Source organism: Peromyscus californicus, unplaced genomic scaffold (assembly GCF_007827085.1).
Source record: "Peromyscus californicus insignis strain IS unplaced genomic scaffold, ASM782708v3 Scaffold_18__1_contigs__length_77618521, whole genome shotgun sequence".
NCBI classification, from domain to species: Eukaryota; Metazoa; Chordata; class Mammalia; order Rodentia; family Cricetidae; genus Peromyscus; species Peromyscus californicus.
The window spans coordinates 59,901,137-59,917,234 of NW_026294480.1; the positions used below are offsets into that span (position 1 = coordinate 59,901,137).

The 16,098-nt window shown below is 46.3% G+C and overlaps 1 protein-coding gene across 1 annotated transcript in view; it reads right to left on the bottom strand.

Annotated features, from left to right (window-relative positions):
• Arsb (arylsulfatase B) overlaps window positions 1-16,098 on the bottom strand; it is a 170,335-nt gene that overhangs the window by 88,949 nt on the left and 65,288 nt on the right. Inside the window, exon 5 of the mRNA XM_052743557.1 lies at window positions 1,674-1,917. Within this exon, the coding sequence (XP_052599517.1) occupies window positions 1,674-1,917 (244 nt within the window). The remainder of the gene's footprint in view (window positions 1-1,673; window positions 1,918-16,098) is intronic.

Genomic DNA, 16,098 nt, shown 5'->3' on the forward strand with positions numbered 1-16,098 from the left:
ACCACGCAGCCAGGCAGACCAGTGCCACAGGCTGTGCATGGCTGGAGGTTACAGACCATCATACTGCGGAGCTCCCTCTCCAGACAGCCTAGAGAGGACAAGGCAGAGAGGCAGGTGGATCTCTGTGAGTTTGAGGCCAGTCTAGTCTACAGAGCGAGTTCCAGGACGGCCAGGACTATAGAGAGAAACACTGTCTCAAAAAAACAAACAAAAAATGAAATAAGCTATATGCCCAGCAGTGAAGGATCAGTTCAGAGTATGTGCAGAGTGTTAGCACTGGAACTCTATGAACATGGATTACCAACTAGGGACTAGGTAGGTGTCGCCAGTGAGTGCAGGGGCCGGTGGACAGCTAGGAGCACTGGGGACAGACGGCTTGGGAGAGTCAGCACCTCATCTAAGGAAGACTGCTGCTCTCTGATTCCATTTGGTGCAAAGCTGTGGAAATGTAGGCCACATATTGCCAGACCTTTATATTAAAAAAAATTATTTGGAAATAATTTCAAATTTATAAAAAGTTATAAAAAAACTAATCTTCTCATATTGTTTATATTGGAGTCTGAGTCTCCCGCCCCCACGATGCTCACACGTACACACAACCTTTTAATGAACCACGTACACCATGGCTCTTCACTCCTGAGGCCTCTGCTGTGCATTTCCTTTGAAGAGAAACCTGAAACTTCACTATTTTGAACTGGGAAAACCATAGATGAAGAAAGAAAAGTATGGGGTAGTTCACAAGGAGGACGGACAAACAGCCACCCCCAAACAGAGTTCAGCAGGCCAGAGGGGTTGAGAGGCCCGGCACGATCCATTTTGTTGCTTCAGGAAAAACAGTGCTTGCAATGTATGTCATTTTACGTATAAACTGGATCTGGGAACTAAACCACAGGTATGTATGTTATAAGCATCTTCCAGCCTCCAGGGATGTGCTTCCCTTCCTTACAGGTCACATGTCCACAACCGTGGGAGTGAAATGGGCAGGACAGCTGCCATCTCTACAGCTGAGCACAGGCCCTGCTCCTGCGTGGTGTCCCCAACTCTCAGGGCACACCATTTATTGCCTTCACACTTTTTACCTCCACCCAAAGTACCCCAAGTCATCCTGCTTCTTTTCCTGGTTTAATGCCCTTACTCCCTCACCCCTGCCACAATACAAGCTTCTTGAGAGCCAGGGTTCTGCCCGAGTTATTTATTTCTAATTTTCTAGAACCCAGGACAGAGCATCACATAGTTGGTACTCATAAAATACTTATTAAGGAGTGGGACCTTATAGTTCTACAGATTGCACAGTGTCTCCAGGCTCCTATCCCATGCTTCCTTCTCTGGTGAGTCCTCCAATTTTTGAGCTGGCAACAGGGCCGATGTCCTAGCATCCTGCAAGAAGCCAGCAATACTCTGTCCTACACCAAGAAAAACTGCTCAGCTTTAAAGACCTTCTACAGGAGAAGCCTGTCCTTTGTATAAAACACAGAACCCAAATCCCAAATGTAAGATTTAAAAATACTTAACAACAATATTTGAAAGGCATTTCTTTTCTTTTCTTTTTTTAAAAAGTCTTGTATGTCTCATCGGGACTTCATCTTACAAAGGGAAGTGATTATTCTCTACCAACCATGTTAAGTTGCTCAAGTTTCTGTCTTGGAAAAGAATGGGGAAAGGCATGTAGGTACCTGATGGTCCTCCACACATCGAAGCCATCCAGAGGCTTGGTACCGTTGGTGCTTCCCCCGGCCAGGTTCACCAGCGTTGGAAGCCAGTCCGAGATGTGGATGAGCTCCCGGGTCTTCACGCCTTTCTGTTTCAGCAAGGGGCTTGCCACAAAGCTCACTCCACGGATGCCGCCTTCCCACAGGGTCCATTTCCGTCCTCGAAGTGGCCAGTTGTTGCCCCCAGACAGAGTCTGCCCACCATTGTCTGAAACACAGATAGATAGGCCTTGGCCATGAGTGGGCGAAAGCCATCAAAATGGAGTCACATGTCTAGTCCTAACAGACAAAAATGTAACTGGTGAAGCTGAGGTTATGGAGGAGGGGGATCGAATACACATACACCACGTGATGATAACAGGCTCAGAACCACAATCTTGGGGATGGGAGGAGGTTACCGTGACCTCCTACAAGAGCACGCCTGCAAGGACATCCATCCAGTAACTGTCAGCCTTGGACTAGTTCTGTTCCTGTTCCTCATCTCTGTAGCCAAGGACTGTTGCTTCAAAATAACTTATGCAATCTTCTTCAGTTTTCCTTTAAAAACATCCCAGGTGCCAACCTCTTTAAAAGTGCCCACAGTCAGCAAGCAAACACGCCCCTATTGCAAAGCTCTCTGCTCTCATAGAAACTCAGTACCTTTGAGACTCTCTGTTTGGCAGTTAACAGGGAAAGGACAATGCTACCTCTCTTTAAAAAAGAAAGTGAATTCTGTGTCAGTGTGTTGTGTGTGTATGTGCGTGTGTGCGTGCGTGTGTGTGTGTGTGTGTGTGTGTGTGTATGTGTGTGTGTGTGTGTGCACATGTGCGTGCGTGCGTGCGCATACAAATTCGGGTACCGGTGGAGGCCAGAAGAGGATGTCAGATGTCCTGGAGCTGGACTTACAGGCATTGTGATCCACCTTATGAGGGTACTGTAAACCTAACTAGGTCTTCTGCAAGAACAGCATGCATTCTTAAGGGCTGAGTTGTCTCTCCAAATGTTAACTCTTCATTACCCTCACCCTGTCTTGCCTCCCCACCTTCCCAAGTGCTAGAAAGGGTTTCAAGGACTTTGCCTAAGGATGGGGAGGAGTGGCCCAGTGACCACTAAAAAGTGAATCTGTTATTTTCCAGCTCTTAAAAGCACATTCAAGAACTCGAGGTTCACATTAACTCTTGTTAAATAGTTCTTGAAGAACAGAGGTGAAAACTCCCCCCCCCCAACTCCATTCCTCTCCCACAGGACACTGTCCTCCAGGACCAGACATAACCAGGGTCCATGACACTTATCTGATAAAAACCTTTTAATCCTTTGAGTTCTACCGTGTGGACAGGTGCCTGGGCAAAGCCATGGATGAATTTTACAGGCAGTGGACAGCAATGTACAGCGCAGGAACCTGAGAGCTGGTGTTCACCGGCTTCATGAAAAGAAAAGTCAGGGGAGTTTCACTTGGTGACTCCACACTTCCTCAGAGGAGGACAGAAAACCTTTTTAAGATTTGTCTTGGAGCACCAGGCATGGTGGCACACGCCTTTAATCCCAGCACTCTAGAGGCAGAGGCAGGGGAATTCTCTGAGTTCTGGGCCAGCCTGGTCCACAAAGGGAGTTCCAGGATAGCCAGGGCTACACAGAGAAACCTGTCTAGGGAAAAAAAAAAAGGTTCATCTTGCAAGAGAACTTCTAATACTGAAGCTGGCACCTCAATTACCAACCCACTCTCTGGTGGCCTGTGAACCCTTTCTTACGTGTGGGAAAGTCACGGTTTCTTCCCAGCCTGCAAACAGCACGGTTGGCTGGGAAAGTGAAACACTTCCCCCCTTGACAGGATGGCAAGGTGAAGTTTCAATGCATGCCGTACCAGGAGGAGAAGGTTTTGCTCCGAGATGACAGAGGTATGAAGGATATTAGTGAAAACTGGGTAGAAAGTCTAAGAATGACAAACACTGGGTATCTTATGAGCCAGGTGAGGGCTCAGAGCTAAACACTGAGTTTCAACTACAGAAAAAAGCCGTGGTAGTTCTTGTATACCAAATTTGTAGACTCATATTAGTTTCCAGAGTACCCAGGGGCTAATGTGCCTTTGTGTACATATTTAAATACCTTTATTTGCATGCATATGATACTTAAATATTGCTTTAAAAAACTCACTATTGTTCAAATGAACCACAGTCCTCTCTTATCCTGGAGGAATGCCCCAGACATCCAGCGTATACCTGAAACCCAGGTGATCACAGTCTGGGTTTTCCTACACACACCTATGATAAAGTTCAATTTATTTTCTTTTAATTTTTATTTTTTATGTGCATGGTGTTTTGCCTGCATATATGTATAACATGCATGCCTGGTGTGGAACTGTGAGCCACCGTGTGGGTGCTGGGAATTAAACCCAGGTCCTCTGGAAGAGCAGCCAGTGCTCTTAACTACTGAGCCACCTCTCCTGCTCCATAAAGTGACAATTTATAAGCTAGGCACAGTAAGATATCAACAACAACAATAATAAAACAGAAAAATTATAACACAGTGTTACAAAAGTTATATAAGCAGGGTACAGTGGCACATGCATGGTGTCCCAGCTAAGGACGATGTTTTTCAGCCCAGGAGTTTGAGACCAGCCTGAACAATATAGAAAGACCCAATCTAAGAATTAAAAAGCCATGTGGCTGTGGTTTGTCTCTAGCATTACGTTACCACACTCTATGTTACAGGAAGGAACAAGTCATAGACTGGCAAAATCGTGGACTTCATTGCACTAGACGTCAACATGCAGAAGAGAGTGCAATTGAAAACTTGGGAGTTTATTTATTTTGGAATTTTCCATTGACTATCTGCAGGCCATAGTGGGCCACGGCTGACTTGAACAGTAGAACACTAAAGCAGGAAATACAGGGGACTCTAGTACAGAGTGCGGACCGAGTCTATAGGAAGCAAGAACTCAATGTTAGTACGTGTTAACTCCACATCAGGCATCACTTGGATTTCACAGGATCTTAAGGTCTAAGACGGGATGGAGACATAACTAACAACTAGCGCCAGCTGCTCACTCGCGGGGTGACCAGGGACAACATTCTACCTTAGTTTTTTCATCTTTCCTGTTTAAAGGTGAGAACGAAATAACCTTGTCAGGGCTCCTAATGCCACCTGAGTGTTCGATAAATAGTAGTGACTGTCATGGTTCCTCATGCCCACAGCCGCTCCTGCAGCCTAGATAATAATGGTCTTGTCACCTGAAGAGGAGGAGGACTGAAAACAGTTGAGAATGGAAAGGCTACGACTCCAGTGAGGTCTGTCTGGTCCCCAGGCCTCTGCCCCTACAGCGCCAGGCTCTGATGTACGTTCCTAGTGCAGCGTGGGCTTATAAAAAGGCAAGCACCAGCAGAGAGCGAACGCACTCTTCCCATGAGACAGCAGGAGCAAAGTCACTTTCAGGGGACTCCTTTGATTGGTATTGGGGGCAGATGTTCGAGGCTCTGCTGCCACAGCAGCTTCTCGTGGAGTCACTGACACATACACGCTCAGGTCCTTTTCCTGCTTCACGAAGGAGAGTGCAGAAGGGTGTTGGCTTAGGCTGGATGAAGGAAACACCTCTTCAGCATGTGCCTGGGCGACAACGGATCGCATCATTTGATATCAAAAGACATATGAGACCCTTTGTCCAAACTCCATTGCTATCTTTTTTCCCCTAAGATTTTAAAAAAAGGTGTATGTGTGTGTGTTCTTCTGTGAGTTTATGTGCACATGTGTGCAGGTGCCAGAAGAAGGCACTGGATCTCCTGGGGCTGGAGTTAAAAGCAGCTGTGAGCTGCTATGTGGATTCCTGAAACTAAACCCCAGACCTCTAAAAGATCTGCAAAGGCTCTGAACTATGGAATCATCTCTCTCTGTATCCCATACTGCATTTTCTCCCCACCCAAACCAAGACTCCAGGTCCAAGCCCTCACACAAGTTTAGGAAATATACATTCCATGTCATATTGCCTTTAGGACTCACAGAGTATCAGACCCCTATAGCCAATAGATCAACTTCAAAGAAGGAACCCTTCGTGTGCCCAAAAATGCCCTGGAAGCTGAGGAAGGCTGAGTGGGAGAAACAGTCTTCCTCAGGGAAGAGCACACCAATTGGTTATCCAATATCAAGTGATCAGCCCTGAAAACACACACACAAGTAACACTATACAGCCTGAGCAGGTTGTATTTATATATTTAGGGATACATACATATACTATAATATATATACATATATATATATATAACATAATAAAAAAAGTGAATTTGAAAGAGAGCAAGGAGGGATATATGGAAGGGTTTGGAGGGAAGAAAGGGAAGGGGAAGATGATATATTTATATTACACGCTCAAAAAATAAAAGAAATAATTTTTTTTTTTTTTGGTTTTTCGAGACAGGGTTTCTCTGTGTAGCTTTGGAGCCTGTCCTGGACTAGCTCTGTAGCCCAGGCTGGCCTCGAACTCACAGAGATCCGCCTGGCTCTGCCTCCCGAGTGCTGGGATTACAGGCGTGCGCCACTACCGCCCGGCAAGAAATAATTTTTTAAAATGCACTAGAAGGGAACGCCATGAATGGCTGGGGCGGCCCGGATCCTGTTTCCCTCCCGACTACACTGCTGTAAACCGACGTGGCACAGGACCACGGACGATGCCCGCTGTCTCTTTTTTAAGCAGACGCTTTGAAATACTAGTTAATGTGTCCCGTAGTTCCACATACTTGTTTGTGCTCAGTGGAAAATACTGGATGGTGGTGGTGGTGGAGATCAGAGGTGGCGGGGCGGAGGGCAGCTGTGTCTGCAATCTGATCCTAGTCTGTCAGAGTGAGTCAGAGAGGAAAATGCTCTGGGCTGTAAATCGAATCTGGCCACTGCTGCTACTGCGGGAATTGAATGCGCCTCCACACATCACCGCGGCAAGGGGCCAGGGCAGCCAGGGGGACTGTTTTTGTGATTAGCTCACCGTGATGTTTCTGCCATTAGCAAAGACAAACCTGCCGAGCACCAGTTAGCAACATGGCTTCCTCTACCGGTTTCTCCAGACTGCTCTAACAGGAAAGTATTGTCAATGGACGCACCTGTGATTTCCACCTGCTTCTTTAGACAGAGTGCCAAGGGCAGATGTGCCAGGGAAGAGGGAAGTTCAGCGCCCCCTAGGGGTGGCTCCTCTATACAGCAAGAATGCATATGCTCTGATAAAACTGAACTGAAAATAAGAATTCATTTTCCAGAGAAAGTTTAGTTTCATTTCCTGACTGCCTTATGCAAAAGCTTCCAAATCAAAATAAGATGACTCCAGCTTTACAGGCTGGAAACTATGAAACTTTTTTTTTTCCAGAGAAAGTTTTTTTTTTTTCCAGCAACATTTTGGCAGACATAAAACCTAATTATAAAACCTTTGCTGTCTAGAAAAGAACTGTCAAAATAAAACAAATGCTGTCAGATATAGACTGTAAATCTCACTTTATTATTCATTATCAAATAAAAATAACTGTCAGAAATCATGGAAAAGCATCGGTTTAGCCAAAGATCTGAGCAAAAACATTTAAGTCTACGACACGGACACCTCATCTGTATCCAGCCGATAAAAACTGAAATGGAACTATGACATCAACACTCATTCTTAGGCCCACCCCCGGCCCCAGACAATCTAGTGGCTTGGCTGTGTGACATTACCCTGAGCCATCAGCCTGAATCTCTGCATTTTGTCCAATGGACGCTCTGGCTCAGGCTTCCCCAAGGCCTCCCCCTTGCCACAGATGTAAAAAGAAAAGAAATCTTGCTCATCCTCCCGGAGGTCTGGCCTTCTCTCTACATAGGGCACACTTGTGGATGTGAAGGGTCCATGCAGAGAGATGCCATTCCACAAGGGGGAAGCCTCTTTGTCCCAAAGCTGGACCTACTGGTTAATAGCAGATTTCCCGGAACTCTGTAGACCAGGCTGGCCTCAATTCACAGAGATCCACCTGGCTCTGCCTCCCGGGTGCTGGGATTAAAGGAATGTGCCACCACTGCCCAGCTGATAGCTGATTCTTTTGGATTCATTTTCTACATTACTCAGATGCAAAGTAGAAAATCAGTCTATATCTTGGTATTATCTAAAGGTCTAGGGAAATTCAATACTCTCGTACTTAAAGATTCTGAAAAAGTAACCATGAAACCAGAGACTCCAAAGATTGACCTTCATCTCACCAAACTGAAGTTTCTTTGCCTGAACTGGACATGCACTCAACTCCGTCATAGATAAATTCAAATCGGCTCTCCAGTTCATCACCTACTACCTTGGGTAAGGCACCCCCCCCCCAACCTGGGCTCCTGGGGTAAGAAGGCTTCACAACACCCAGTTGCCACCAGAGGTATTTTTGTAAAGCCCCCAAACTATCGGGGCCACATCTACATTTAAAGGCCCGGTTGCTTTCCCATCACAGGAAAGTTCAGACTTCAGGCCCACTGGCCCCACTGACAGAATTCCTTACACACGAGGCCTCAACCTGTTCTGTGCCACGCCCACCAAGTCACTTATGCGTCAATCACACACAACTAAATTCTTCCACTGTGAGAGGACGCCATCACCTTTCAGGCTGACTTGGTCTTTGCACGAACTGGTTTCCTCACGTAAACACATCTTCCTTCATTTCTGCTGGACTCAAACGTTAAGACCTGAGGTTAAGTTGTCAGATCTTCGGTGAACCTGTTACTTAGTAGCCCAAATAGCCTTTATCTCTCCTAGGCCACACATTCGTTTCCATCACTCCTGGGGTACTTAACTTATTGGCTCTTGGTGGCTTTCTCTTCCCTAGAGCTCTCCTTGGGGCTAAGAAGGAAGCTCTGCTGTTTGTGTTTGCAAGACCTGGAAAAGGACCAGCTAAGAGAAAAATGGACAAGTAAAGGAGGAGAAGGCCGCCCACTCCAAATAGGGAGAGAAGACACCCCAAATTAGCTTTGGATGCCACACAACTCTCTAAGTCCCTGTCTGGCTGTTGCCTGCCCTTGACCCCTTTAGGAAGAGGATGCTACTTCAATCGGGAGATGACTGACTAGCCAGTGGGCCATCTGGGCCCCAGTGAGGATGTAAACATCTAACCTACACATACAAGAACTGCTGGCCCCGCCTGGTCAGTCACGCTAAGGTTTAAGGGGGCTGCTGAAGAGCACTTTGGAAAGCGCTGGCCTGGAAGGGACTCTCCAGATCACACCTTAGCAAGTCTGTTTTGAGCTCTGCCGTTTGCCAGGGCCACCCTAGCTCATACAAGCTCTTCTCATGGTGTAAGTGAGAAAAAGAGACAAGATCCTTCTTTCTTTGTAAGCAGTAACCTGGCCTGTCAAAAGAGATGAAATGGGATGGATGGAGAGCCGGCTCGGTGGTCAACAGCACTTGCTACTTCTGCAGGGGACCCAGGTTTGGTTCTCTGTATCCAATCAAGGCCGCTCACAACTGCCTGTAACCCCAGCTCCAGGGAGCTGACACCCTCTGACTCCCGTGTGTACCAAGCCATGCAGCTGCAAACAAACCAAAATAAATCTTTTTTTTTTTTTAAAGGTGAAATCAGAAGGGCAGTCACATGACCATCACAAAGTGAACAGCCCAGACACAGAGAATGGGCAGTGCAAGGGCCTTATTCAATTACATGGGTTCCTGAGATTAAGGTCAAGGCCTCTTTTAGTTAGAAACTAATTAGCCAAATATTTGATTTTATTTTGAAGTGCTGGGGGTCGAACTGAGTTCCCTACACGTGAGGCAAATGTTCTGGAACTGAACTGTGCCCTCAGCCCGGGCAATCACATTCATACAGAATGGAGGAACCGAAGGACAACTAGGTCGGAACACAAATCCATCTGGCTGTTTGATGACTGCTGTCACTTCTTCCACTGTCCCTACTGCCACCTGGCTAACTTCACCGAAACACACCCAGGGGAGAGGACTGTGAACTCGGGCAGGACACTTAATCTCTGGGTCTGGGAAGATCACAAAACCTGCCTTCATACAGTGTCTGGCACTGAGCACCACCTGGTAAACATGAACTGTTTTTGTTGACAGACATCACCGGAGCTGGTAAACAGCGTAGAGCAGACTACCCGGACATTAAACACATCTTAAATTCAGGTGTCGGAGTTACAGTCTCAGGTTCTGTGCTATCGCCCTGCTGGATAACATACTACACTGTGAGCAGGAGACTGCAATGAATTATGACGGGTTTTGTTATTCTTAGGGAAAACTCAGGATGACTCCTTTCTGTTTCCACGGGTTTAAACGAAGTTCATCAGTTAGCTGTGGTTTAGCAATGACATCCTGAGATTCAAATGAAGCACCAGAAACTGAATATTTATCCAGATGTTCATCCGAATATCTGGAAGGCTGTGTGGTGGTTTCTTTTACTCAGGGAAGGTAAGTGCTGTGACCCTGGGCTCCCAGTGCATACTTCTCAGGCTTCTTCATCTTGATAAGCCAGCAGCTGGGGGAGGGTCCTGCTGCGCGGCTCCAGGAGGATTCTGGGAAGGTGGGAGATTTGGCTGCTGTTCTCCAAGTAACTGACCTGGCCACCGAAAGAGCTGAGATAAGGGAAGATGGATGTGAGCAAAGGCCCAAATCAGGACTGGTGGGACTCGAAAGCAAGACTGCAAGTAAAGGCACTTCCTCATTCTGCCGTAGACATAGCATTGCTTGGAATAATGAGAGACCACTGCGATTCTAACTCTCCTCTGAGATGTACTAAGGGCACAAAGACACACAAGTGTCGAAAGACTGAGAACATTTGTTCTCTGAAAGTCATGGTGGGTCTGGGAACCGGAAGAGTGTTCTAATTCACTACACTTTTTCTGAATTTAAAGCATTGGCATCCACAGATTGGGGAGCTCCCTAGATGAACCTGTAAGACTCTTAGGAGGCGTAGATAATGTGGGTTCAATCATCACATTCCATATCCTCCAGTAAGCAGTACAGAAGGGTCACTTCTGCTATGGTAAGCAAAAGTACCAAATATTTGTTCTAGTCTTTTTTTTTTTTTTTAAAGTAAAATCTTCTTTGTCTTTCCTATAGTTTGATCGTACAGGAAATACTCAATTTTAAATTAAAAAAAAATAACAAATTCCCTGAGCCCAGAAGTTTGGGGGGCCCCTGATGAGTACTAGGGTTTACTAATAAACCACTTAACTCTTCTTCCAGGCCTGAAAACCGCCCCTGATGATCAGGTGATTCTCCACTAGACTGCTGCTTATCCTTCAGTAGTGCCAAGGAGAAACAACAGACCGATTACCGCAGAAGTTCTGGAAGGTTTGGCAAGCTCAGCACCGCACTGAAAATGCTAGGAACAGACAGGAAAAAAAGAGACCTGTAGGTTCGGAATAATGGACTTATTACCTACATACATGGCGAAGAAAACGAAAGTTGAGGCCAGCGAGCTTCTGGGACTGCGAAATCAGAGAAAGCTGGAATATTCCATGTAGGCAAGCATCAGTTATTTTGTTTTGATGTTTCCAAATAAGGAATATAAGTTGACCATGTCAAAATCTACAGAGGTCTTGTAAAATGGCAGTCTCAATGTCAGCGTTTTACCCAATCTCTCAGGGTAACTTAGAAAGGTCAATGAACCTCATTGAGTGGCCCGGGCGGTTCCGTTTCCCCAGAGCACTTCTCTGAAGCTTTGCCAAATGCAAAAGGATCTTGTGGGTGGTTGGAGTTCAGCGTCAGGAGAGGCAGGCAAATGTAAGAACTGGCCGGCGCCCTTCTCTCTGAGGAACAGAGGGAGGGAACACTCAATGGTCAACACACAAACAACTCAGTAAGTCCAAATATCGGAAGCAGTCCGATTAAAAATTTCAGATACTGAGGGCAAGAAAAAGATCCTTCAAATCCTGCAGATGACACTTACTCCAAGGCCAAAAGGAGAAACCCTGAGAGTCCCCAGGACTGACCAGACTTTCCTGTGGCCAGAAGCAGCCCTCTGACTAGCGCAGCGGGTGTGAGCGTGAGCTCTGTCCACAATAGGAGTCCCAGGCAAGTGCAGGAGCCATTGTAGTGAGGGCGGCTGGGAGAGGGAAGTGGGAAGCAGGCTGTTCTCGGAGCCGGGCAAGAGGAGAGTGGATAAACAAGGCAGAAAGCAAGAGCAGGCGAACAGCCCCAAAGCAGTCTGAAACCAAGACCAAACAATCAGCCAAAGCAAAACAAATGTCCCTCAGTAGTCACAACAAGCTCACGAGGTCCAGGCTATCACAGGGCCTATCGGCCAGCACAGGGCCGAAATGTCTCACACTCAAATCTACGGATAGGGGTGGCGTCCCGCCTCTGAGCAGGCTAGGATCTGCTGCAGGAAGTCGGAGGCTGTCTCCACAGAGGAATGGAAGAAGAAAATCCTGAGCATTAAAGATAAGCCGTGCACTGTGCCTGTTCTTCCAACGTCAAGTGATCCACTTTCCTGGTATAAGGAAACTACTATATGAAACATTTTAGAGTAAAATGTTAGACCAATGACCCTTCATCATTTAGATAGTGAGAGGCTCGGGGCACAGTGAAGGGTAGTTTAAAATTGGGGAACAAAACCTTTCTATTCCATAGTCACATCATTGATTCTATCAATATAAGGTATACGTTCACAGATGTTTCTTCCAGAATCATCTTCATATGCACATGTAATCCATGCTGGAATAAAGTCATGTTAGGCTTGAATACCAAAAACGAGCTACTCGGAAACCAAACAGGGTGCCTTTGGGGACTCTGATCTCCACTGCAATAATGCTTCCGGACATTATTCTCGTCCCTTGTAATTCTTGTCACCTCAACCCAGGAAGCATTCAGGGCACAGTCAATGCTTGTCCTCTGGGGACGGAGAGTGAGCAGATGACACCTGGCTGAAGCAGCCATTCAGAGCTTGTTAGAGGAGAAAAGAGGACAGCAAAAAAAGCAAGAGCATGCAGCTGCATCCCTACAGAGATACTTTGGTCCCCACCCTGGAAACCTTATCCCAATGTAGAATGACGGTCATGGGGACTGAAGAGTGGAAAGGGCTGTCTCGTATCCCAGAGGAGACTGGGGATGTTGGAGGGAGCAGCAAGGCTCTGCATTTTCAAGTGCCAAGTGTAGGGTTGTAGCATCGGATAGCTACGGCTGCACAAGGAGAAGGCAGGCAGGCCACACCAGAGCACGGGGAAGCGCAGGTCCACTCATGAATGTTCTGTCTGTCATTGAGAAGAACACATATGGACGTGGAGGTGGTCCCAAGACTCTCTGTGACAGGGAGGACCCGGCATGATCTTGATGGGTGAAATGGGAGGTGTGGCCAGGACAGGGATGCTTCCACTGAGGCTGGTGGAGGAGGGAGAGCTGTGGACCACTCACTCCCACCTCTCACCCCAGCTCCAGCGCTTTGGCTTCCTGGAGAGGAGCCGGGAAGAGAGACAGTAAATTAAGTGAGATGAACTGTGCTGATTGAAACAGGTACTGTTTTTTGTTAGCACAGACTTTCACCGGCCGGGTGACTTTTAAACTCATAGGGTTCTGGGGGCAGTGATGTCCAGGCCTGTGGCTCTAGGATCCAGTGAGGGTCTCCCTCAGTGAGGCATCATCCCATGGCAGAAAGCAGAAGGACCAAAGAGATTGAAGAAAGATTTTACAACAAAGCTACTCATGCAGTAGCAGCCTTAATCCATCCGTGACCACATCACTTCCTACAGTCCCTGACTTTCAAATACAGATACAGTGGCAATTATATTTCAGTTTGGGAAGGGCCATGCAGACCCTTGACATGGGGTTGCCTCCACACAGCAGAACAGGAACCTAGGCAGCCCTGGAGTCACTGATGAGGAAGAAGGAAGTTACGTGTTGAATTTCTCAGTGTGAGCACTGAAATCTGTGGTCACTGTGCACGTGTCCGATCACATGAATTTGAGTAAAGGTGCTAAGGGTAAGAGAGGGAAACAGTGTTTGCAACAAATGAAGTTAGACGATGGCGTGTAAAAACAAGACAAAACTAAAAACCAAGACAGTAACAAAACAAACCTTGACCAACCCCTACTTCATGGCATACCTTAAAACCTCAAGCCAGCGATGTTACAATTCCACAACACAAAGACAAGGAACTCAATTAAAATACGAGCAAAGGATACAAAGAGAGATTTCTCCAAAGAAAGTATATTAGTGGCCAACGAGCACATAACAAGATGCTCAGCCTCATTACTCATTAAGTAGGCTCAAACTAAGACGACAGGCGAGACCACCTCATTCTCCAGAGGACAGCTACAATTAAAAACTGACCGCTTCCACGTGAAGCCGTTAGAACCGATTATCCTGCTGCCGGGAACACAACACTTTCTGGCTCCTCCGGAGGTTAAACCTAGAGGTCCCATATACATCAGTTACCTTTGTGGGACCATAAGATCCAAGAAAGGACACATTCATGTTACAAAACGGATGAACCTCGAAAACATTAAAGAGAAAGTGAGACAGAGATGACCAAATACTGTATGGTTTTATTTATGCCCCATGTTCAAAACAGGAAAATCTAGACAGAAAAAGTAGATAGTGATTGCAGGACTGGGAGGGGCAGGAACGGGAGCAACTGATAATGGGTACAGGATTTCTGTTGGAGCTGATAAAAGTGTCCTGGAATTGGATAATGATAGCGAATGCACAGCTTTGTGAATACACTAAAAACCAGTAAGCCGCATACTTTTTAATTTTATGGTATGTGAATTATATCTCGATAAGCAATATTGTGTGATGTCCTACTTGGGTTCCGGTTGCTGTGAAAAAACACCAACTGGGGAGCTGGAGAGATGGCCCAGGGGACAGGAGAGCAGTTGTTACTCTTCCAGAGGACTTGGGTTAGGTTCTCAGCATCAGTGTGGTGGCTCACAACTGTCTGTGACTACAGTTTCTGGGGAATCCATTGCTCCCTTCTGGCCACACACTGCATGTGTGTGGTACACATACATACACACAGATAATATAAACTAAAAACAAATAAATCTTTGAAGAAAGAAAAAAACAACACCAATAAAAGCAACTTGGAGGTAAAGGTTATTTGGCTTACACTTCCATGCCATAATCCATCACTGGGGGAAATCAGGACAGAAATTCAAGGCAGGAACCAGGACGCAAAAACTGAGACAGAACCATGAAGGAACGCTGCTTACTGGCTTGCTCCCCGATAACTTGCTCAGCCTGCTTCTTCTACAACCCAGGACCACATGTGCAGGGTTGGCACTGCTCCCAGTGGGCTGGGCCCTCCCACATCCATCAATCAAGAAAATACCCTATAGACTTTCATATAGGCCAATTCGATGGAGGCATTTTTCCAATTGATGTTTCCTCTTTCCAAATGACCCTAGCTTGGGTCAAGTTGATGCACAACTAACTGGCACAGATCATAAAATAAAAAGGAAAGAGGGATTAAAGACTTATCAGTAAAACAAACCCCAAGAAACTCTTTCAGAAAAACATAAAATAATGTGTGCCCTGGGAAAGGTCAAAGGTTTCCTCAAGCCAAGTATCTGTCACACTACTCTTGTGCACAGAGACCAGTAAGACCCATGATGGTGTGGGAGGAAGCAGGGTGGTGTGTGGCTTCAGAAAGAGAGAGCACAGTTCCGGTCAGCTAATGGGTGCCATTGCAACTGAGCGACCCTGAATCTAGGGGCAACAGATGGACTCCCCTGGACAGGTATTCCGAACGCCATCCTAACTTATCAAAACGCTGAGCTTTCAGGACGTAGCAGGCTCTCCACTCATGCTTTCGCTGGTCTATCACAGTGACCTGGCTTCTTACAAATAAAATGCACATGCACATGCATGTGCACACACCAGCAGGTATGTTCTGGAGCCAGGGAGTCTCTCTTAATTTTACAGACCTTGACTTTGATAACCTCACTTCTCAGTGGAGTCTTCTGCAGCAAGCTGATCCTATAAAACATCCATCTGGCATGTGAGACACAAAATTCAGTTTTGGAAAGCTTTCTGGATGTAGCCGGAGAGACTGCCTCATTGTTTATTCCATTTTTGGCTTCCTGAAAGTTTAAATATGAATCAAGTGGAAAATGACTTCAAAATAGATAAGGGATTACACAAATCTTTCCCCTCCTTCTCACTGCCATGAAAATAACCCTGTCAGACATGAAATGGTGTGCTGGCACTTTTCTGTTTTAAAACTACAGATGATAAAAATCCAATGATTCTATATGCACCTCTATGAATTTTGACAGCTACATAACAGCAAACATACTCAAGAAACAGAGCACCCCACACTGACTCCCTTGCGACATCTCTGTACTCACGTCATATGTCCAAACCAGTCCCTGGCACCACTGATATCCTCCCCATCTTTAAAGTTTTGCTTCTATCAGGATGTTTCATTAGAAAAAAAAAAAATCGGCCAGGTGGTCCGTGGCACATGCCTTTAATCCCAGCACTCGGAAGGCA